General features: G+C 36.5%; 1 protein-coding gene across 1 annotated transcript in view; it reads right to left on the minus strand.

Moving 5' to 3' along the window:
• Positions 1-25,972, minus strand: part of TTC6 (tetratricopeptide repeat domain 6) — a 192,908-nt gene that overhangs the window by 80,093 nt on the left and 86,843 nt on the right. Inside the window, exons 7-8 of the mRNA XM_024762076.1 lie at positions 16,870-17,011; positions 5,635-5,739 (exon numbers count right to left, since the gene is read on the minus strand). Coding sequence (XP_024617844.1) covers positions 5,635-5,739; positions 16,870-17,011 — 247 coding nt within the window. The remainder of the gene's footprint in view (positions 1-5,634; positions 5,740-16,869; positions 17,012-25,972) is intronic.

The raw sequence follows: 25,972 nt of genomic DNA on the forward strand, positions 1-25,972 counted from the left end.
CTGGTGGCGCAGTGGTTGAGAGTCCGCCTGCCGATGCAGGGGACACAGGTTCGTGCCTTGGTCCGGGAAGATCCCACATGCTTCAGGGTGGCTAGGCCCGTGAGCCATGGCCACTGAGCCTGCGCGTCCGGAGCCTGTGCTCCGCAATGGGAGAGGCCACAACAGTGAGAGGCCCGCATACCACAAAGAAAAAAAAACAGACTCACAGACATAGAGAACAGACTCGTGGTTGCCAAGGGGGAGGGTGGTAGGGGAGCGAAGGACTGGGAGTGTGGGATGAGCAGATTTAAACTACATATATAGTATGTATAAACAAGGTCCTACTGTAGAGCACAGGGAAATATATTCAATATCCTGTGATAAACCATAATGGAAAAGAATTGTTTAAATGTCTGAATGTGTGTAACTGAGTCACTTTGCTGCACAGCAGAGATTGGCACAACATTGTAAATCAACTCTACTTCAATAAAAAATAAATAAATAAAAAATTAAAAAATTAAATCAGAATATATTATATGCAGACCACTGACATTTTTTAAAGGAATAATAAAAAAGATAAATTTAAGATAGGAAATAAAAGGAGAACATAAAACAAACAAAAGGCAGCATCTATGAAAACAAAAATCAAATGGCAGGATAAAACAAAAAATATCAGTAATCATAATATATATAAACAGGTAAATTTTGCTTTTAAAAGAAATGAGACACACAGATCTTTGTATCTAAATATCATTTCCCATTCAAAGAATCCAAGAGTCTTTGAACAAAGGTCTAATTACAGTTCTGGTGAATGGAAAGTGTTCTGGGCCCTCTTTTTGTACCAGAAAGTCCTGTTGGATCCTTTTCCTTCTGGTCATTGGGTGTGAACAACCACCAGTACCAATTTACTTCTGGACTACCTTTCTAATACATTAATCCATCATCACCAGTTCTAACCAACGCTTCTTATAATTGCTACAATTCCTACTTCTGTTCAGACAATTCTGCCTACTCTCAATTCCCTATATTCACACTTTTCTATATACAAAGACAGAAAAATACATGCTCATACTTTATAAACACACAGTTTAGACAACATTGTACTCACATTGCAATGCAGACCCCCCCTATTGTGTCAGTTCATTTAGAATCAGATGCTATCAGTGGAGGATAAAGAGAGAGGGAGCAACATGCAGGGGGAGCCTTCAGACCATGATGTAGATCTGACAACTGTGGAAGGGGAAAAGAGAGGAAGGACTCAGTAGGAAGAGCTTCAGATTATGGACCAGTTCTGAGAGAGTCAGCCAGGCAGATGGAAAGTCTCTGAGCCAAAGCACCTGATAAAACAGTCCCACACTGAACTGGAAAGGGTCAGCTTTAGAAAGCCCCTGTGCTCAGTCACTGTCTGGGAGCAGTCCAGAGGAAGAATGGCCCTGGAGTGAATGCCACGGTAGATCTACAGGACAGCAGCTGGAGGCTGGCCAAGTATGCTCTTCCATCAGATTCTCTTGAAGGAAATGTGAGCATCACATCTTTTTTTGTGAATGCCACACCTATTTAAACAATTAATATTCACCCATCTTTTACATTAAAGAATCTTTTATATAATTTGTTATTAATCTTCTCTTTTTAGTTCATGGCATCGTTACCCAAAAAAAATAATTATTATTTTCTTAAGTAAATGAAAAGTTTAGATTACACTTAAAAAAAGGAAGTGCAAATATACACAATAATCTTCCAATTTAAATTACACATACACTTTGGCCAGGAATTTCAAATAGAAAAAATACACATATGTATGCAAAGATACGTGCAAGTATGTTTTAAGAGAAAAAAAATCAAGATGCAGAACGATATAGATTACCTTATTCCACATATGTAAAAACATTAATCCGCACAAACCTGCATGACATAAATAAAAATGAAAATGTCCGAATAGATACATACAATGTATTTGACAATAGTTGATTTCAGGGAGAAGAGGACTGGGGAGGACAGCATTCAAGATGGGGAGTGCTCTTTATGCCATACACATCTTTGTATTTGAATTTTTTCTGCTACTTGTGCAAGTTCTTAAGTAATTTTAATAGGTCTTACCACTCTGAAAACAGCACAGACAATAATATTGCTAAAGAAAATAATGGTTTAACAAAAGACAAACTAGAAAGAAAATTTTGAAAAGAAACCACAAAATAAAATAATGTTAGTAACACCAAATTAACCACATGCCACTTATATGGCTCATATAAAACAAAACAAACAACAAAGAGATGATTAAAATGAAAATATTCCTGAACACAAACAGATAACAACACAGGGCTGGCCATATTAGAGTAGAATTGCAGCATTAAATAGGCCAAAGTAGGTCATTCAAAACTGATAAGAGACAGAATTCATAAGAAAGTAAAACACTGCCAAATTCATAATAAACATAAACAGCTCCTACTCACATAAAGTAAAAGCTATTAGTAACATATGGAGAAATGGACAAAACACAGGTGCGTTGAAAATCTCAAAAAGTATTTTTTAGATCAAGTGAAAGAACTATGCCACAGAAGAATGGAATAACAGAACAATATAACAGCCCTACCTATTATTAACTGAGCACTTACCATTCAACAGGCAACACACTATATAGACTCTTATTAAATCCCCAGAACACCCACATTACATACAAAACTCTGAGACTTCAAGAAGTTAAGATGCTTATGAAAACAAAGTTAAGATACTTAAGAAAAACTTATGGTTACCGAAGAGGAAAGCAGGGAGAGATAAATTGGAAATTTGGAATTAACAGATACATACTACTATATATAAAATATTATAGATAAACAACAAGGACCTACTGTATAGCATAGGGAACTATATTCAATATCTTGTAATAACCTATAATGGAAAAGAATCTGGAAAAGAAAACACATATACATACATATATATATATATATGTGTGTGTATGTGTGTGTAAAACTGAATCACTTTGCTGTACACCTGAAACATGGTAAATCAACTATACTTCAATAAAAAAATAAAAATTTTTAAAAAGAAGTTAAGATGCTACTACAAGGGTATCCAGAAAACAAGCGGGATTCAAATCCAAGATTGTCTGATTACAAAGCCTGCACACTGCTTAGTGCGGCTACAATATAAAAGTCACTGCATATAATACCATTGAATTAGTATTGTAGATACTATTGGGATATCTAGTAAACCACAAAGCAAATATCAATAAATTCCAAGAAACTGTTACTCTAAAGAACATATTTTCTTATGTTAATAAGGATAAACAATAAAAATTAAACAAAATGATTTCAACAAGTTAAAAAAACACTTTCCCCCATAAGTTGTGTATCAATAAGATAAAGAAGACTGCAATAGAAATTATTTAGAAAATAAATGAACACACCATAAATAAAAATGTATGAAATGAGGTCAAAATACTTATATTTGTTAAAAATATGAAAGGTAAAGAAATTAAATTTTCAACAAGAAATTAGGAAAATGCCCAAATAGAGATGTCAACCTCCTGTGGAAGCAGGAAACAAATAAACAAAATATTTTGAAAAAAAGAAGCAACAAAAACTCAGAGGGGCAAAAGCTGAATTTATAACTAATCCAAAAGTTTTTTGGTCAAATATGGTAGGTTGGACTCATTTGTTTTTCTGGATGACTGGTCATGATATCTAATAGCTACGGAATCATACACCATAAACCTTGCTAAAAAAATTAAAGAGATGGTTTTACACTAGTGTGGGTATAGTAATTTGACAAGTAGAGAATAAAGCGCTTGTAATTGAAAATAAATGAGAAAAGACCAAAAAAAAAATACTAAACTAATTTCTAGAAAATTCATTCTAGGGAAGAAAAAAATTCCCCAAATATTATTAGAAATGGGAAAGAAAACAATGCAACTTTAGAAATGGAGATTAAAACTAAAGAGAGAATATATACAAACTCTGCATATAAGCTTATAAATTTCAACTGAATACATGGCTTTCTGTAAGAATATGTTACCAATTGACTTCAGAAAAAAGATTAAACATGAATAACCCAAGAATTAGAAAATAAAAAGTTTTAACTGTCAAAAAATTACCTTCCCAAACAGTTCAAATGTTTCAAGACAGTGAATTCTTCCACATTTTCAAGGTTATTCCTATGCTATTTTAATTCCAGAATATTAAAAAAGAAGAAATGCTACCCAATTAACTTTATAAAGCAAGAATGACTTTGATAACAGAGTCCAACAAAAAAATACACTAAATACATATTTCACTCATGATTATATATTTTAAAAATACAATAAAATATTGTCTCACAGAATTCAATACAATATTTAAAAATAATACATCATAATCAAGGAATATAAAGATGTTTCAATATCAACAATGATGTTGATGACCATTTCAAACAAGGGCATATATGGACAGAATTTCTTTGATTTAATCTTATCTCTGAATTTATTATGCTAATACCCTGGTATGCTTTCCCCATGATTAACTTTTTTGTCTTATTCTTTCCTGAAATATGTGTTATCAGTAAACTCTCTAGGATCCTATGCAAATAACCTAATTCTAAATACCATTAAAAATGCATGCACGGGCTTCCCTGGTGGCGCAGTGGTTGAGAATCTGCCTGCCGATGCAGGGGACGCGGGTTCGAGCCCTGGTCTGGGAAGATCCCACATGCCGTGGAGCAGCTGGGCCCATGAGCCACAACTACTGAGCCTGCGCGTCTGGAGCTTGTGCTCCACAACAAGAGAGGCCACGACAGTGAGAGGCCCGCGCACCGCGATGAAGAGTGGTCCCCGCTCGCCGCAGCTAGAGAAAGCCCACGCACAGAAACGAAGACCCAACACAGCCAAAAATAAATAAATGATTTAAACTGACATGTCATTTTAAAAAAAAAAAAAAAAAATGCATGCACCATGATGTCCATCACAGAATTATTTTAAGAGGAAAATATAAGTAGGAAGAAGAAAGGGGCGGGGGGAAGGAGAATAAAAGAAGAGGAGGAGGAAGAAAAAGAATTTTTAACAATGAAAGAAAATGGACGAGAAAGTGGGCAGTGATTGTCTTGAGGGAGAAAAATAACAGATGATTTTGGTTTTCTTCTCTTCATTTTTCTAATTTTTAAAATAAGCTGTATAACATAAAATGAGAGCAAGCAAACACTTTAAGGGAAGAAGAAAATAGATTAATAATTGTATTGGGTAGTTTTAAACTTTCTTAAACATTAACTAAAAATGCACTTTTAAAAGCAAATGAAAATATCATAAAGATCTTCTAAACAACCCAAGAAGCTTTATATCTTGTCAGTCAAATAAATGATTCATTCAGAAAGAAAAGAGAATACTCTTGTTGATTGGGTAAATTAACATGGATAAGTACAACATTTTTTTTAAGAAATATATGTATAAGTGTATGTGCATAAGTGTACATACAGTTAGGGGTTATGTGTGCATATATGTATACACATGTAACACATACATATAAAAATTATTTATTTTATATGTATAATTTCTATAGTGCCGTCCAATCATTCAATTATGTCAAGCTTTACCGACAATTTACATAACAACTGTCCAGTAAAATTTAATGTCATAGTCAATTACAGTCTAATTATTAAACAACAATAGAGAAAGGTCATTCAGTATTTTACCTCATATTTTGGATATACGGTTTCCTTTATGACAGATACTGGAACAGAGAATTTGGGTGAAGTCAGATTCCAAAACAACTTGGTAAATCCTGGATAAGCAGACACCTTTGAAAATAACATAAAAGGCTATTAGAAACTAACAAATGGTCCCTAGGGTAAATACCCAAGTTCCTATCAAAATTAGTTCTAGCTGCTGAGAAAATGAGGTGATTGGTTCCACAGTGTCTGCAAATCTGGGAAAGACAATTTATCATACCCATCAGATTAGCAAAAATATAGTCAGCAATTTCAAGTGATGCCAAGGATGTGGGAAATTAGTAGAACCACACTAGAGGCAAACTGGCCATTTCTAGTAAAATAGAAAATGTACATGCCGCATAATCCAATAATTTCACTTCCAGCTATATATTCTAAGGAAATTCTTCCACATATTCATGAAGAGATATGCACAAGGATGCTGATACAGCATACGAAATAGCAAAACACAAAGCCCAATTTAAATGTCAATTAATAGAGAAACAGATGAATAAAATGTGGTGTATTCATATAACTAAACACTGTAAAGCCATTCCAGCACAAAAATTACAAATCATAGATGGATCTTAGAAGCACAGTATTAACAGTAAAATAAGTAACTTTTAGAAAGATACATACAAAATCGTGTCATTTATATAAATGTACCTAGAACACACAGAACTATAGTATTTATTGTTTAGGGTCATAAGTACATCTAATAATGTATAAAATCATGGACTGGAAAAAAACATAATTGTAACAATAACTGTCCTTGAGTAAAAAGGAAGATAAATGGAATTACGAAGATGTACAAGAGGACTTAATTTGTTTTTAAAATGTCTTTTTAAAAATCTGGAACAAGTATAACAAAATATTACTTACAAATTTTTGATAACATGTACCAATGTGTTTGTTGGTTTGGTTTCTGTATTTATTTGTTTCTTTAAACCTTTTCAAATAAAATTTAATCAGGCATAGAAGAATTTTTACGAAAGTGAAACTATTCTGCATGATACTAGAATTGTGGCTAAATGACATTCAGTTCTCAAAACCATCGAACTTTACAGCACAAAGAGTGACACAATGTATGCAAATTTTAAAAAAATCATTTAGGAGGTCAAGAGGAATCTCAGGATAGTAACCTTGGAAATGAGTAGGGTATATAAGAATAAAGGCAAAAGAAACTGTATGTAGCACTACACTTTGGTTGATAAAGTTGTTTCCCACAGGAATATGGGTTAATAATTCTGATGCTTCTATACTGGAATTGAACAATTAAGTAAATGGATGGAGGATGGTGGGAGCCAGGTTTGTCACTCACTGTAGGGAGTTTAAAGATAAGCAAGGGAGGAGGTTAGAATGATACATGTGGTCATGAATTAGAGTTGTAGACATCAGTATGAACTCATGCTTAGCTTAAATCAGACAAAGATGGCTACATATACGACAATCCAAAACCTGTGGGATGCGGCAAAAGCAGTTCTAAGAGGGAAGTTTATTGCTATACAAGCCTACCTCGAGAAACAAGAAAAATCTCAAATAAACAGTCTAACCTTACACCTAAAGGAACTAGAGAAAGAAGAACAAACAAAACCCAAAGTTGGCAGAAGGAAAGAAACCATAAAGATCAGAGCAGAAATAAATGAAATAGAAACAAAGAAAACAATAGTAAAGATCAATAAAACTAAAAGCTGGTTCTTTGAGAAGATAATCAAAATTAAAAGCCATTAGCCAGACTCATCAAGAAAAAGTAGGAGAGGACTCAAATCAATAACATTAGAAATGACAAAGGAGAAGTTACAACACACACCGCAGAAATACAGACTGTCATACAGAGTGAAGTAAGTCAGAAAGAGAAAAACAAATATCATATATTATCGCATGTATGTGGAACCTAGAAAAATGGTACAGATGAACCGGTTTGCAGGGCAGAAGTTGATACACAGATGTAGAGAACAAATGTATGGGCACCAAGGGGGGAAAGTTGTGAGGGGGTGGGGATGGTGGTGTGCTGAACTGTGCAATTGACATGTATACACTGATGTGTATAAAACTGATGACTAATAAGAACCTGCTGTATAAAAAAATAAATAAAATTCAAGACTTAAAAAAAAGATGGTTACATATATAAATATTATGTATATTTATTATATTTATTATGTGTGTTATAAATATGTGTATTTATAGGAAGGAGTTAGTATACAGACATATATTTGTGTGAGGTAAGAAGGCCTAGAAGCAACAAAGCCCCAGCAGCAACAAGCACATCCAATGCTCTGATCTTAGTTTCTAACTACATTCTCCAATAAAGGGAACTGAGGCTCCCTGTAGAAATGGCTGATTCTATGGACTGGGGCAGGAAACACGCAAGATAAACCTGGAGCATCTGTACTACCAGTAATTAAGTGTTAAAAAAAAATCCCACAGTGATGGGGTCTGTCAAAGGGACATAGGAGACAACTGAAGGAGCTCTCAATGACCAAAGCTCAAACAATTTTAGCAAAATAATAACAATAATAATATAGTATTGTAATATAACTCAAAGTATAGCATAAACATCCACGGGTCATACTGATATAAGTAAATGACTGAATAAATAAATAAATGGGAAGAACAGACAAACATCCTGTCCAGATGAATTCAAATTAATCTTTGTAGATACTCTGCTCTGAAGGAGGTGGAGCATAGCTCCACATTCCTTAAGTGTGGGCTGCACATAGTGACTTCTTTCCAGAGTACAGAACGGAAAGGAGGCAAAAAGAGAAACTTGACAATGAAGAAAACCTGGCAGACACTACCTCAACCAGGTGATTAAAGTTAACATCAACAATGATAAGTCATATTGATAATATGTACTCTCAATATGATATGATGAAAATGGCACCTTACCTCAGTGGTCTTCCTCCCAAAATCACATAACACAATCATATCAAAAACACATCAGTCAATCCCAATTAGGGACAGTCTACAAAATACCTGACCAGTACTCTCCCAAACTGTCAAGGTCAACAAGAACAAGGAAAGTCTCAGAAACTGTCACAGCCAAGAGAAGCCTAAGGAGACATAACAACTAAATGTAATGTGGTATCCTGGAGGGGATCCTGGAACAGAAAATGGGCATTACGTTAAAACTCAGGAAATCTGAATGAAGTATGGACCTTAGTTAATAATAACGCATAAATATCAGTTCACTGATTTTAACAAATCTACCGTACTGCTCTAAGATGTATTGGTAGTTTCTTAGGGCTACTGTAGCAAATACAATTCAGTGGCTTAAAACAACAGAAATTTATTCTCTCAGAGTTCTGGAAACAAGAAGTCCATCAAGGTGTCAACAGGGCCATGCTCCCTCTGAATGCTATAGAGAATTCCCCTGTGCCTCTTCCTAGCTTCTAGTGGTTGCTGGCAACCCTTAGCATTCCTTGGCTTGCAGAGGCATCATTCCAATTTGCTTCCATCAGCTCAAGGCGTTCTTCCCTGTGTGTCTGTGTGTTCACAGAGCTTTCTCTTCTTATAAGGACACCAGTTATATTGGATTTAGGGCTTACCCTTGGGTTTAGGGCTAACCCTAAATCCAAGGTGATCTCATTCCAAGATTCTTAATTACATCTGTAAAGACCCTATTTCCAAATAAGGTCACATTCACAGGTACCATGGGTTAGGACTTGGATATATCTTTTGGGGGCCACTATTAACCCACCATTATCATGTTAATAATAGGAGAAACAGAGTGTGGGAAATCTCCACACTGTCTTTGTAATTTTTCTGGAAGTCTAAGACTATTCTAAAAAATAAAGTTTACTATCAATAAAATAATAATAATAAAACAAACAGTAAAAGAAAAATAATTTTAAAAAATAGCTGGAAGTGAAAAACTTAATCAGGCATTCATGACAAGATTTCTAGAAAATGTGGCAAGATTTTTTAAAATAACAGCTATCTGAATCCATGGTATTATTGGTAATTGTGTTTTCCTTAACTTTCATTGACTTTGAATAATATTTAATTGGACCAAGCACTTTCCCCAACAAGATTTGTCTTTCACCAGAAAAAAATGAGCACAGATGATTTTAAACCATCAACTTATAAGCATTACTCTAACATTAACTATGAAACCTTAAGAGGGACCATATCCTGGAGCATGGTTGCTATACAGACTTCTGACAGTAATATCCAAAGACCCAAACACAGTAAATAAAGATTCACAATTATAAGTTGATACTGAGTCTTCAGCACTTTTATTTCTAGTCAACTATTCTTTGATCACATTTCTTCTCTACCAACAGAGTATTTATTTAGAGAAAGGTAGATTTTGCAGTTGCCACGTTAATTTGTCCACCACAGAAATTCAAAATTGTTTCCATCTCACTCATCCTCTATTTGGTGGGCACACTGCATCACTTTATGCTGTATAGACCTAGAGCCAGGAATTCCTTGACAACAGATGAATAAACTCTTCCAAAATCAGCTGACAATTCTTTTTCCAAAGATCACCTAGAAATTAAGATTTCAGATATTCAAATCATATGTCACATACAATATGGTAAATCTTCCCTTGTAGTAGGTAGACTTTCAGCAGCTTAAGCATCCAGAATACAATTATTCCCCTAGAAGAAGGCAGAATACAAGCCTCTAAGTGGGAAGAGAGGAAAATCTATCACTAAATAGCACGATTTTGCTCTCAAGGAAAAACACAGACGCACTTTCAGGAGAGAATGTGTCAAATTAAACTAGCAAAGAAACACTCATCATGGTAAACTGGTTTCCCCAGCAATGCTCAGAACTTTCTAAGAGGAAATGAGGAAAATGGTTAAAAACAGCCAGATTGGTGGCTGCTAGAACTTGACAGGAGGGTAAAGATTGCAATAACTATAAAGCAAGCTAGGTTAGTTTAGTAAAACAGCACCTACACAGCCCCTAAGGTTACTACATATGTTACAATGTAGTACAACTGTCCAATACAATAACTCATGTTCACACTGAAGACTCAATGTCAGAATATTATATTCAGTAAGGGAGAGAGACATGCAAATCAGCTTCAGGGGTAAGTTGAGCTTCATATAAATGAAATATAAGGACGAACAACAGTTTCTAAAATGTGGTCTGAGCTCTGGAGAGCCTCAAGACCTTTCAGGGGTCTTTTCAAGACCTTTCCACACTAAAAATACAAAGAGGTCATTTGCCTTTTTCACTGGGTTGAAATTTGCACTTTGTTTAAAAAAAAAAAAAGAGAGAGTAAAATTGGTGGACCTTAGTGTGAATTAAGGCAGCAGGATCTTAAAAATACCCCCACAAAGCAGGAAAAAAAATGTTCATTTTATTAAATCTCAACTTTTAAGTGAATATCTTTTTAATATTCAGTGTAACAAAATGATAAGTACACATGAAGTTCTTCTGTGGCCATAGTGCAGTAGGATGGTGGTTTTGAGGAAAAACGTGTGCTATTGTTTGAGTTCTGAACTGAACTAGCTACCATTTTTACTTGAGAGGACAAATATCAAACTACCTTTATTCAGACTTCAGTTTGTGGTAAGCATTTTCTTGAAAATGAGAAAATCAGTCATTTCAAATAAAATAATTGAGAGTATTCGTGTCAAGAGAAAAAATTTAAGCTTTTAGCAAAAATTAGAATTTTGGAAAAATTGTGTCCCTCACCATGAGCTTGCCAGGTTCCCAGTGCTAAAAGACTTTTCTGATAATATTAAAATTGAGATGTTTTGACATTATATATTAGTGAAATGTGTCAACATTTGAAGATCTACATAACTTGATGAATAGTACTTTCTAAATGACAGATGCAAAATGTTACAAAATCATGCATGGGTAAAAAAGCCATTCAAAGTACAAAATGAGGCAATAGATTTTCATGTAATAAGGTATAAAAAAGTCATTGACATGGTTTCAGATTTCAATTGCAACAAACTTTTTTACCTGTACAAATTATCATTTAATACATTTTCTTTTCAGCTAAGTTTAATTTTTTCTTTTGGTACTGGTCCAACAACCACAATTCTTGTATTAAACTTTTAACTTTGAGATAATTATAGATTCACGGACAGTTTTAAGAAATAATACAGAGAGACCCTATCTATCCTTTACTCAGTTTACCTAAAAGGTAACATCTTGCAAAACTGTAGTACAGAATAACAAAATATTGACATTCATATAGTTAAGATGCAGAACATTTCCATCACTCTAAGTGATCCCTCATATTGTCCTGTATAGACACACTCCACCCATTCCCACCCACCCTCATTCTGAAACCCTGAAAACCACTAATCTGTTCTCCATTTCTGTAATTTTGTCATTTCATGAATGTTATATAATAAAATCAGCCAGTGTGTAGTGTTTTGGAATTGGTTTTTACCAGCATAATTCTCTGAAGACTTACCCTTATAGAGTTTATGTATTCATTCTGCAACATGCTTAATAGTAGTTGCATGTTTATTTTGGTTTTTTAACTGCCAAACAATTTTTCAGGGTTCTGAGAAAGGAGTTTTGTTAATTAAGCATTCACTTTCCTTAACATTATAGAGCTATTCAAAGTATTTATTTCATATTGAGTGAGTTGTGGTAGTTTGTGTTTTTTGAGGAACTGCTCTGTTTTGTCTAAGTTGTCAAATTTATGTGTGTAGAGTTGTTTATAGTATTCCCTTATTATTATTTTGATGTCTGGAGGGTCTGCAGTGATATCTCCTATTTCACTTCTAATATTGGTAATTTGTGTATTTTCTGGTTTTTCCGTATCAGTCTTGCTAGAGGTCAATTTTTTCTAAGAACTACCTCTTTCTTTCATGGATTTTCTCTATTGTTTTCATGTTTTCAACCTTATTCATTTCTGCTCTTCATTATTCCTTCCCACTGCTTGCTTTGGGTTTATTTTACTCTTCTTTTTCTAGGTTCTTGAGGTGGGAGCTTAAATTATTGATTTGAGACTTTCTCTTTTTTACTATAAGCATTTAGTGCTATAATTTTCCCTCTCGGCACTGCATTATCTGTGTTCCACAAATTTTGATGTGTTGTATTTTCATTTTAATTCAGTTCAATTGATTTTCAATGTATTTTTTAAATCCCTTGAGACTCCCTGGATTAACCCATGGATTACTTATACCTGTATTGTTTAGATTCCAACAGTTTGGAGATTTTTCTTTTACCTTTGTTATTGATCTCTAGTTTGATTTCATTATGGATTTGTTTTATCTTGGTATATGCCCTGCAGGAACGTGAAAAGAATACGTATTCTGCTCTCGTTGGGTGTAATGTTCTGTACATTTCAATTAGATCCTGTTGGTTGATGGAGTTATTGATTTTTCTCTATCCCTGCTGATTTTCTAAGTGTTCTACCAACTATTTAGAGAGGGGTGTTGAAGTCTCCAAGTATAATTGTGGAATGGCCTATTTGTCCTTTTAGTTCTACCAGTTTTTGCTTCACATATTTTGCAGCTGTTTTGTGCACACACTCTTTAAGACTACTATGTCTTCCTGGCGGATTGACCTTTTTATCATAATATAATGCCTCTCTCTGTCTCTGATAACTTTCTTTGCTGGGAAGTCTACTTTATCTGATATTAATATAGCCACTCCTGCCTTTCTTTGATTAGTGTTTGCACGACTTATCTTTTTTTACCCTTTTACTTTCAACTTCTCTAAGTCATTATATTTGAAGTCCGTTTCTTGTGGACACTAAATAGTTGTCATGTCTTTTAACCCACTCTGCAAGCTCTGTAACTTAACTGGTGTATTTAGACCATATTTTTTTTTTATATCTTTATTGGAGTATAATTGCTTTACAATGTTGTGTCAGTTTCTGCTGACACAACAAAGTGAATCAGCTATACGTATACATATATCCCCATATCCCCTCCCTCTTGAGCCTCCCTCCCACCTTCCCTATCCCACCCCTCTAGGTGGTCACAAAACACTGAGTTGATCTCCCTGTGCTATCTCCCCATGCTATGATCTCCCTAGCTATCTATTTTACGTTTGGTAGTGTATATATGTCAATGCTACTCTCTCACTTCGTCCCAGCTTCCCCTTCCCCCCAACACGGTGTCCTCAAGTCCATTCTATACGTCTGCATCTTTGTTCCTGTCCTACCCCTAGGTTCAGTACCTTTTTTTTTAGATTCCATATATATGTATTAGTGTACAGTATTTGTTTTTCTCTTTCTGACTTACTTCATTCTGTATGACAGATTCTAAGTCCATCTACCTCACTACAAATAACTCAATTTCATTTCTTTTTATAGTCGAGTAATATTCCATTGTATATATGTGCCACATCTTCTTTTTCCATTCATCTGTTGATGGACACTTAGGTTGCTTCCATGTCCTGGCTATTGTAAATAGTACTGCAATGAACATTGTGGTACATGTCTCTTTTTGAATTATGGTTTCCTCAGGGTATATGCCCAGTAGTGGAATTGCTGGGTCATATGGTAGTTCTTTTTTTAGTTTTTTAAGGAACGTTCATACTGTTCTCCATAGTGGCTGATGTATTTAAGTTAGGGATTTTGTCTGCCATTTCGTTTTTGTTTTCTCCTTGTTCTCTCTGGTTTCTTTTGTTTCTCTGTTTTCTTTTTCCTGCTTTCCTGTTACATGGACATATTTTAGAATTCCACTTTTATTTATCTATGGTATTTTTGCGTATATATTTCTTTGTATATAGCTTTTTAGTTTTGTTCTAGGTATTACATTATATAAACATAATAAACATAACTTATCAAAGTCTACTGATGTCTCCAATTTACCAGTTCAAGTGGTGTCTAGAAACCTTACCTCCCTTTATGTCTCTTTACTCTTCTCCATTTATAATACAGTTGTCTTAAACATTTCCTCTATATACATTTAACAGTATATATTTTTTTCAACTGACAGACATAATTTAGAAAACTCAAAAGGAGAAGGAAACTCTATTGCATTTACCTGTGTTTTTGTTTTACATGTTTTTGTTCCTTTTAGATATTCCGAGATTTTTTCTTTCATCATTTTTTTTTCCTGTTTAGAGAACATCTTCTAGCCTTTCTTGTAGTGTAAGTCTGCTGGGTGACAAATTCTCTTAGTTTCCCTTCATCTGAAAATGTCTTGATTCCCTTTCATCCCCGAAGGATATCTTCTCTAGATATAGGACTCAGGGCTTACAGTTCTTTCCTTTCAGCATCTGAAAAATGTTCCACCACTTACTTCTGGCCTCCATGGTTTCTGATGAGAAATCCACTGCCATTAAAATTGTTTTTCTCCTGTAGGTAACATATTACTTCTCTCTTGATGCTTTCAAGATTCTTTTCTTTGTTATTAGTTTTCATAAGTTTCACTAGTAAGTGACTTGGTACAGATTTCTTTGGATTTTTCTTACTTGGAGTTTGCTCAGCTTCCTGAATATGTAGGTTTAAGTCTTTGCTAAATTGGGGAAGTTTCCAGTCATTATTTCTTCCTATACGTTTTCAGTCACCCCTCTTCCTCTTCTCCTTCCAGGACTGTGATAACACAAATGTTAGATCTTTTGTTTTACTCCCACAAGTCCCTGAGGGTCTGTTAATTTTTTTTTTCAGTCTGTTTCTCTTTGTTGCTCAAACTGGATAAATTCTATTGTTTTATCTTCAAGTTCACTTCCTGTTTCATCCATGCTACTTTTGAGCCCACCTGCTGAGCATTTTACTTTAGTTACTATATTTTTTCAATTCTAAAATGTCTTCAATTTCTTTACTATGTATCTTCAATGTCTATACTAAGACTTTCTATTTCTTTTCTGAATCTTTCTATTTTTTAAAAATTTGTTTCAGGTGTGTTCATAATTATCGCTGAAGCATTTTTAGGATGGTAGCTTTAAAATCATTGTCAGATAATTCTAACATCTCTGTTATCTAAGCGATAGCATCTATTGATTATCTTCTTACGTTCAGTTTGAGACTTTCCTGGTTCTTGGTATGATTAGTGATTTTCAGTTGAAATTTGGATATTTGGGGTATTTTGCTCTGAGGCTCTGGATCTTATTTAAACCTTCTATTTTAACTGACACTCTGCTAGGCTTCCTCTGGTACCACCACAGTGGGAAGGGAGAGGAGTGGCTCATTACTACTAGGTGGGGATGCAAGTCCAGGATCCCCATGTGGTCTCAACTAACACAGTAAGAGGGGAAACCTCATTACCACTTTATTAAGCTGAAAGTTCCAGCCCCAAACAGCCTTCATTGATACCACCCTGGCAGGGGTATTACAGTGCCTTCTTATACTCTGGGCAAGAGCAAAAGTCTAGTTTTCCTTCTCGGCCTTTGCTGGCAGAGGTGAGGAAAGGACCAGGGCCACCATTTTTTCTGTGGTGTTTGGCTAGGGTAGAGTAGTTATTTTTGAAAAGTTTTGTCTTGCTAGGCTGTCCCTTTCCTGGTTCTTTGGCTAGAGGGAGTAGGCTTTTGTTTGGACTTTTTTTTTCTTCTGTCTTTACCTAGTTTTCTTTCTAGGTTACCAATTTTTTCAACTCTAAGTCTAGAATATGTGAAGCAAAAAAGAAAACCCAAGGAACTAACTCGCCACTGTGCCATTTGTTGGGTCCCAAAGTTCCTAGTTAGTGCCTTAGTCTCTCCACCTTTTAGATCTGTCCTGTTTGTAACACGTAGGTTTTTACCTGTACTTAGCAGGAGGAATAGGAAAAAGTACTTCTACTGCATCATCCCCAGAAGTGGAAGTCTCACAACTAAGTTTCAAGAAACTACCACTTGTAAAGTTTTGGTATATTATTAAAGGAGAATATCCATAATTATGTTAAAAGTCTATTAAAATAATCTCGTCCCTTCCAACTATATATCTTCATGAAGCCAGAATTTTCCTCATATATTTCAACCAAAACAACCTACCACAAAACTGAATGCAGAAGCAAACGTAAGAACCCAGCTATCATCTATTAAGCCAGACATTAAAGAGATTTTCAAAAAAAATACAATCCTAGTTTTACACTACTTTTCTGTTTTAAAAAATATAACTGTTTTTCATAAAAATACATTATGTTAACATATATGACTTTATTACTGTTATTTTTAATTTTAAAAAATAAACATTTAAGCATTTTCCCAGTTTTAATTTCCAACACTGTAAATGTCAATAGATATAACCCACATAAATAATTATTGAAGTCCTCAAAAATTTTTAAGAGTATAAAAAGGGTCCTGAAACCAAAAAGTCTGACAGCTTGTAAGATAGAGAAAACTAATATTAAAGGAACTTCTTACTTCCTCTCCCGAGAGTTGTAGGTGTGGTGTGTGAGCACTCCGTCCAGTTCCTGGTGCCAATTCAGGTGGTATCCCTGGTCTTGTTGGAAGGACGGCAACATACTCTTGATTGTCACCCATAACAGGAATTCCTTGCAGTATTCTACAGGGTTTTTAATAACAAAAAAAAATTGTTCTTTAAGTCATTGATAAGTCAAAGGGTGTTTTCTCTCATTTTATATCTCTACCGAAATAAACGTTTGATATCTGTACTAAATAGATATTGTGCAGAAGTCAGATAATCCAAAATGGGAAATAATTCAAGAATAATTGTTTGCTTCTGAATGCATTTTAGTAGTAATCTTCTGGTGGTTTTGTTTTATAATATTGGAATAATAAATTCACTCTATGAAAGCCTCATGATAAGAGAGGTAAAAAGTTCTCTGCCTTCTGATCCCTAACCTGCTCCTCACTCCAAGTCACAGGAAATGGTTTCATTTCTTAGACTGAGGCAAAGCATCAGCCTAAGCAGAACTGCCTTCTCACATTAAGGTTTTCCCTTCCTGATTCATATCTTGCCAAGATGAACAGAAAACTGTTACGGCATTAGGTCTTTATTTCTAGGCTACAAACTACATATACATAAGAATATACATAGGAGGTTTAAAACTTATCAACAGGGGGCTTCCCTGGTGGCACAGTGGTTGAGAGTCCGCCTGCCAATGCAGGGGACACGGGTTCGTGTCCCGGTCCAGGAAGATCCCACATGCCGCGGGGCGGCTGGGCCTGTAAGCCTTGGCCTTTTAGCCTGTGCGTCCGGAGCCTGTACTCCACAACGGGAGAGGACACAACAGTGAGAGGCCCACGTACCACAAAAAACAAAACAAAACAAAACAAAAAAACTTATCAACAAAAACCTAAATTAAACCAAGAGATGAGGTAAATCAAAATCTGAAGGCAAAATGTGTCATTAATGGCTGACTTACAGACTCCTTGAAAATACATTAGCTTTTGTATTGTAGCACTTACTGTAAAAGAAATATAAAATGAGTATAAAGTAGACCTACACAGACTATAGCTATATTTCAATTTCGCTTGGAAGTAGAGCCACTGTTCCCTGTAACTTTTTGTTATACCATTATATGAATAGACAATCAGTTTATGAGCCACCAAATGTGAAGACAAAGCACACACATATCAAACTGACTACTTAACGATATGCTGAAATCCTTAGATTCCATCAAACCACCTCTTAAAAATCAGGCCCACCCAAAGCTAGGCTAGAGAAGACAGGGCTTTGCCAAAGTAGGTTCACAGGGAAAAGCTTCCTATCTCATCCAGTCAAATATTTGAATTCAAAGAGAAGATAAAGCTCAACTCTTAGCACAGTGGACATAACAGATTGCCATTTGACATCCAGTCCATCCTCCCTCCAATACCCTTTCTCCAACTGCTGAGGATGGGGAGGTGAAGACCCTCCTGCAGCCAGTGTCCTGGATGTGTTTTAGGATCTACTAACCACGTGCACTCACATACAATTTGGAACGAAGAAGGTTCTGATGTTCCTGCTGGCAAGCAGTCATGGTGACGTTGAGTTCTTCTGTGGCAGGGTTCCAGTTACTTCTTTTGTGGGTAGCCTTTTTTGCCAGTGAGCATTCAAACAGACACAGCAAGGCTCCAGAGTCAAAAGCTGTGACACTAGAGGCCACACGATCCCTGAATTTCAGCTAAGGTGGTTTCTTGCCAATGTTGGCCTCCAGATTTCCCACCTTCCTGACTGTGCCAGAAGGAGCAGCAGCTTTGGCAGCCAGTTAAACGTGCTGTATGAGTCATCTCTGGAAAACCCTCCCTGCCTAGAGCCCATTCTTCCAATCTTTCCATTGATTTTAAAAGCATCACATTCCCATTATTATAGATTCCTTTATGCTTAAAATAGCTCAAACTATTTCTGTTTTCTGCAACTGAATCCTGACTGATATATCCAGGAAAAACAAAAGAGCAGGGTATTCTATTGTCTAGAATAATGAGCAAGAGAATACATATATCAAGATCAAGGAGGAGAGAGGTGACTTAAGAAGCTATCTTGAGGCACTGCTATATTTTTATCTGTTCATAAGCCAAAAACAAAGTAGTCAGAGCCATTCACATATTATTGTCTTTTCACATCCCAAATGTGCATCAAAGAAATAGAAATTCTATTTGGTTGGAAGGAAAGTGAAAGAAGTCACTGGCCATTTTAGAGTGCATAGCTCTGGTAGACATAAACTGGGGGCCTTAGTGGAAAGGCTACCCAAGGTTAGCGACTGTTCCTGTCTGACAAAGATGAATCACTTGCCTTGAAATTTTTGTCCAGATTTTCCCTGCTTCCTTCTTTATTTCCAGAGAAAAGAACCAATCCTTTTTAGAGATCTCCCCTTTGGAGACCACCACCATCTCAGTGGCTCAGAATGAAAATCTCTTCATCTCCAACCTCTCCCTCACCCCCAACAGTAATCACTTGTCCTGATCCTTCTCCCTCCAGTGTTTCTCCATCCTGTTGCATTTCCTCTCAGCTAAGTCCTATGATAACATCTTTGCTGTCCCTCACCTCCAGACTTTCCCACCTCCAATCCATGTTACAGATCCCTGACAGAGTTCTCATCAGCTACCCCCTTCCAAATACTTTAGTGACTACACACACAGGGTAAAACCCAAGCTCCTAAGCCTGGCCATCAGGGTCCTCCACAGTCTGGGAACCATCTACCTTACCAATCCTACTTCCCTCCCCAACACCTGGCCCAACCTATATTCACTGCACAAAAGATGCTCTAGGTGCTGAGATTACTATAGGTGCAATAGGGGAGACAGGCAAACCGAACTACAATGCAGTGTGGCTATGAAAGTGTTGAAAATAAGACTTTCAGACCTCAACTGTTCCACGAAGCCTTTACAAATGTCCCTCTGCCCAGCCAAAATTCATCTTTGCCTCCCTAGTTTCTCTGGTACATTTGATCTGCAAGTTCATTATAGAAAATATTACATTTTATTCTGTATATTTTTCATAGTAGATTACAGGCTGGTTGGGGTGGGAGAGGCGTGATTCTTATTCATTTTCTGTCTCCCTTGAATGTGAATATAGTAGACACTGAATATGTATTGTTTAACACTGTGCTTGAAAAATCCCACAGCCAAAGTTAGCCCAGACCCTGTCCTGAGAAACTAGATTCATGGGTTAGCATGATGTACAGCACTGCTTCTCAAAGTGTGTTTCCTAACCAGCATCGTTAGTATCACATAGGAACTTCCTAGAAATAAAAATTCTTGAGCCCCATCACACTTAATGAATCAGAAGCTCTGGGGAGGAACCCAGCCTTCTGTGTTTTAACCAGCCTTACCGTTAATTCTGATGCACAATGAAGTTTGAGACACTGATGTACTGCAATCTTTTCTAAAAGAGCCTGATCATAAGAATATCCTGGGACACTTATCAAATCTATAGCTTCCCAGATATCTCCTCTGGAGATTCTAGTTCAGTTGGTTTGGGATAAAGCCTAAGACCTGATACACTTAAACAACCCAGATGGCCCTTATACTCAGGGGAAGCCTACAAAGCACTGCTATAGTGAGAAGAGCTAGCCTTTGGAATGAGGTTAAAAACCAGGATTTTAGCCTTAGTTTGGCCGCTTGATGTGCTGTGTTGGATAAGTCACTTTTCCTTCTCAAGTCTCAGCTTCCTCATCTATGAATAGCAACAGCAATGGGATCTTTCAGGGTCTAACGCTTAGAAATAATATATGTGAAGAGTCTGCACAAATTACAAAAAAAACCAGTAAGTGGTTGATATTACAATCATTTTTGTTATTATGACTGAAGAGACTGAATGAAGTTAACAAGCCCATCTCTCTCAGAGTGAGTTAAGCTGCCTTCCCAGTCAACACTGGTCTCCCATGGGGCCAGAGATATAAAATGTTCTTATTATAGGTTGTGTCAAAGAAGTTTGGAGAACATTTGCTCCGGGCTGTGAGTACTCTTAAAAATCTCCGCCCACATCTTTTATGGGTTACGCAAATGTGACTGTGGTTACACATCCTGTGAAGCGTAGGGAAGGGTTCTCCCTCCTGCAACCCTCTCCCCTCCCTGGTGTGACTCTAACAGAGAAGTTCCCCCATCACATCTTCCCTATCCCTTCCTTAGAAAATGTAATGTGCGCCTTGGGGTACTAAACCTGAGGGAGCCTTGGCAGGATAAAGCTCACAGTCACTTTTACGCAACTCAGAAAAGATGTGTTCAGGGATATTTTAAGAGTGTTCAGGGACTTCCCTTGTGGTCCAGTGGTTAAGAATCCGTCTTGCAATGCAGGGGACGCTGGTTTGATCCCTGGTCAGGAAACTAAGATCCCACATGCCGTGGGGCAACTAAGCCCCCGTGCACCACAACTAGAGAGCCCGCAGGCCGCAAACAATAAGCCCGCATGCTCTGGAGCCCTCATGCCACAACTAGAGAGAAGCCCGCACACCACAACAAAGAGCCGGCGCGCTGCAACGAAAGATCCCTCATGCTGCAGCTAAGACCCAATGCAGCCAATAAATAAATATAAAAAAAAAAATTTTAAGTGTTCATGTAAAAAGCTTTGCCAAAGTAATACTTACATGCAATATTCTATCCCAGACATCATTTCTTTAAGGGACTCACAGCAAGCCATTACATTGCACAATCCACTTATTGGGTCACAATTGACAATTTAGAAAACAGTAACTTAAAAGCATGTTGTTTGAAAAGCAAACTCCTAGGTCTAGAAAAGACTTTAGGAGTTCATCTTCTTGAAGATGCTAATCTACAAATAATTTTTTTTAGTAAAGTCTTTAAAATCTACAGCAGAAGTAATGAATACTTTCAATACTTTAAAAAATTCAGGGAATACAGTCTTAATAGATAATAAATCTAAGAAGGATAAGAGTGCAATTATACAGAATTTTTTTTTTTTTTACAAAATATGAATAGAGAGGGGTCATTTTATTTTTAATCATTGTAGCTTCATTGCTACATGCAAACAGTGACATCTGGTGGAATGACATTGCTTTGCTAAAAAAAAGTATTCCAACTTTCAGATATTGGCAGTTATGAAATCAGACAAATTCCAAATAATTCCTTTTTTTTTTTGGTGTTTCAATATAAAACAAAAATACACTAATCTAATATCTTATCAAATATTGATAGTACATACTAATAGAAATTTGTCATCCCAATTTGTATTTTTAAAGTATGCTTAAGGCTTACTTAGGTATAGGGGCTATTTGTTGAAAATGAATATAAAAATAATCTAATTGAGGTTACCATTGATTCTAGTCCTAATTCTGCCAAAACTGATGTGAGGTGCAAAGTTTTGCCTCTGTTTCTTCATAATATGAGATGGTTAGGCTAGGGGAAGGCTAAGATCTCTTACAGCTCTGATATATGTGCTTCTGTCACACATATCACCAGCTAGACCTCAAACAGGGATTAAGTCCTATACTCTTTGGTATCATTGTCAGGATCATACAGCAAGGAACAAGGCCAAGTAAGGGGTGGGGGTGTGCTGGGGCTATGATTAGACCTGACCATTAAGGAATGGCAGACAATGCAGGAAATAGGGACAGTGGGGGAAAGTCAGTCCCAGATACCCACAGTGGAAGGAGATGTGAAGCAGAAGACAGAACACACTATTCCAAAGACAGAGCTACAGAACACGGGTGGTGGTGCACTGCAAGCAGCATCAGAAAGGGCTAACACGGGATGATGGCACATTCTAGTGGGGAGCAACCAGTGACAGGGAATACAAATAAAGGCAGTAGTCAGTGAGAGCTTTTAATAATTAAGTAATTGATGTCAGGACAGTCTCCCTCAGTTTGCAAGGCCCCAGCCCTGGCCCAGGACTCAGAAACAGGATTTCAGTTCCTAAGAGGGAACAAACAATACAAGATAAAACCCTCATCCTAATAAGCAGAAACCTTGCTTCCAAAATTGGGTCACAATAGATGAAATACAAAACATCAACGGTGAGTAAAATATGATTCTTCCTAGTTTATATCAGCATTGGTTCTGAAAATAAGATGAGAATGAGTATTTGGAATGAAACATAAAGAGAAAAAAATAAGAGGCACTTTCACAAGTTCACAAAACAGTGGGATATAATGGAAATCACATTTAGAAACAGAGAGACCTGGGTCTGAACTCCAGCTTTTACCAGCTATATAAATACGAACTAGTTAACCTCTGAACCACATTTTATTCATTTGGGAAATAGAATTATTTTATCTATTAGATAGAGTTGTTGTTAATACTAGATTATGCAATAAATACACAACAATATATTTTCTATTCGATAATTTTCTGCTTTCTTATTCAAATATTGCTATTTGGGAGGGGAGCCAGATAAAATCTTTCTAATGGAAGCTCATTTTATATAGTTGATTTGTAAACTATAAATAGTAAAGATAATAAGTCAAAATAACTACCTGTATGTCTGGCCTTCAGTTTTAACATAAAAATCCTCAAAGGATTATAACCTGTCAAAACAACATCTTTAATGTCATTTCTGTAAAATGTATATATATGTAATATATGTACATGCACAGGAAAAAAACCTAGAATAATCTTTACCATAGTAATATAAACCTGCATCTCCTGGTTCTCCTACTTAAGATCTAAAAGTAACACTCTAATGCTTCCAAAATGAACAACCAAGTATTGCCAGGTAGGCAAGCCTCACCCCGCATGGAAGATTTGCTTCTCTCCCTGCTCAGAGGCACACTGGAACAGTGCCTTGCCCCAGGGGCCATCTAAGAGGCCAAAGGCTTACCTGCAGCGAAGTGGCCTTCTGGAGGTGAACCTGGGACCCCAATCTGACATCTGCCAAGGGCATTTTCTTGGCTTGTTCAGCACTTCAGACAGGCCACTGCAAAAATAATCCCTGAGAATTGCTGGACAACCTACTTGATCAAATAGCACTTCCAATACTTGCAGTTGCTCATAAGCCATGTGGCTGACAGGGTCTTGGTGCTCCGGCCGGGTGTCAGGCCTGAGCCACTGAGGTGGGAGAGCCGACACTGAGGACATTGCTCCATCAGAGACCTCGTGGCTCCATGTAATGTCAAACAGTAAAAGCTCTCCCAGAGTTCTCCATCTCAATACTAAGACCCAGCTCCACTCAATGACCAGGAAGTGACAGTGCTGGACACCCCATGCCAAACAACTAGCAAGACAGGAACACAACCCCACCCACTAGCAGAGAGGCAGCCTAAAAACTTAACTTCACAGACACCCCAAAACACACCACTGGATGCAGTCCTGCCCACCAGAAAGACTAGATCCAGCCTCATCCAGCAGAACATAGGCACCAGGCCCCTCCACCAGGAGGCATACTGAACCAACCTTGCCAACTGGGGGCAGACACCAAAAACAACGGGAATTACAAACCTGAAGCCTGTGAACAGGAGACCCCAAACACAGTAAGTTAAGCAAAATAAGAAGACAGAGAAATACACATCAGATGAAGGAGCAAGGTAAAAACCCACCAGACCAAACAAATGAAGAGGAAATAGGCAGTCTACCTGAAAAAGAATTCAGAGTAATGATAGTAAAGATGATCCAAAATCTTGGAAATAGAATGGAGAAGATACAAGAAATGTTTAACAAGGACCTAGAAGAAATAAAGAGCCAACAAACAATGATGAACAACACGATAAGTGAAATTTAAAATTCTCTAGAAGGAATAAATAGCAGAATAACTGAGGCAGAAGAACAGATAAGTGACCTGGAAGACAAAATAGTGTAAATAACTACCACAGAGCAGAATAAAGAAAAAAGAATGAAAAGAATTGAAGACAGTCTCAGAGATCTCTGGGACAACATTAAACGCACCAACATGTGAATTATAGGGGTCTCAGAAGAAGAAGAGAAAAAGAAAGGGACTGAGAAAATATTTGAAAACATTATAGTTGAAAACTTCCCTAATATGGGGAAGGAAATAGTCAATCAAGTCCAGGAAGTGCAGAGAGTCCCATACAGGATAAATCCAAGGAGAAACACACCAAGACACAGATTAATCAAACTATCAAAAACTAAATACAAAGAAAAAATATTAAAATCAGCAAGGGAAAAGGAACAAATAATATACAAGAGAAGCCACATTGGGTTAACAGCTGATCTTTCAGCAGAAACTCTGCAAGCCAGAAGGGACTGGCAAGACATATTTAAAGTGATGAAGGGGAAAAACCTACAACCAAGATTACTCTACCCAGCAAGGATCTGATTTAGATTCGACGGAGAAATTAAAATCTTTACAGACAAGCAAAAGCTAAGAGAATTCAGCACCACCAAACCAGCTTTACAACAAATTCTAAAGGAACTTCTCTAGGCAGGAAAGCCAAGAGAAGGATAAGACCTAAAAAAACAAACCCAAAACAATTAAGAAAATGGTAATAAGAACATACATATTGATAACTACCTTAAATGTAAATGGATTAAATGCTCCAACCAAAAGACACAGACTGGCTGACTGGATACAAAAATAAGACCTATATATATGCTGTCTACAAGAGACCCATTTCAGATCTAGGAACACATACAGACTGAAAGTGAGGGGATGGAAAAAGATATTCCATGTAAATGGAAATCAAAAGAAAGCTGGAGTAGCAATTCTCATATCAGATGAAATAGACATTGAAAAAAAGACTATTACAAGAGACAAAGAAGGACACTACATAATGATCAAGGGATCAATCCAAGAAGATATAATGATTGTAAATATTTATGCACCCAACATAACAGCACCTCAATACATAAGGTAAATGCTAACAGCCATAAAAGGGGAAATCGACAGTAACACAATCATAGTAGGGGACTTTAACACCTCACTTTCACCAATGGACAGATCATCCAAAATGAAAATAAATAAGGAAACACAAGCTTTAAATGATACATTAAACAAGATGGACTTAATTGATATTTACAGAACTTTCCATCCAAACACAACAGAATACACTTTCTTCTCAAGTGCTCATGGAACATTCTCCAGGATAGATCACATCTTGGGTCACAAATAAAGCCTTGGTAAATTTAAGATAATTGAAATCATATCAAGTATCTTTTCTGACCATAACGCTAT

The sequence above is a fragment of the Neophocaena asiaeorientalis genome, unplaced genomic scaffold, assembly GCF_003031525.2.
Source record: "Neophocaena asiaeorientalis asiaeorientalis breed wild unplaced genomic scaffold, Neophocaena_asiaeorientalis_V1.1 scaffold190, whole genome shotgun sequence".
Taxonomy (NCBI): Eukaryota; Metazoa; Chordata; class Mammalia; order Artiodactyla; family Phocoenidae; genus Neophocaena; species Neophocaena asiaeorientalis.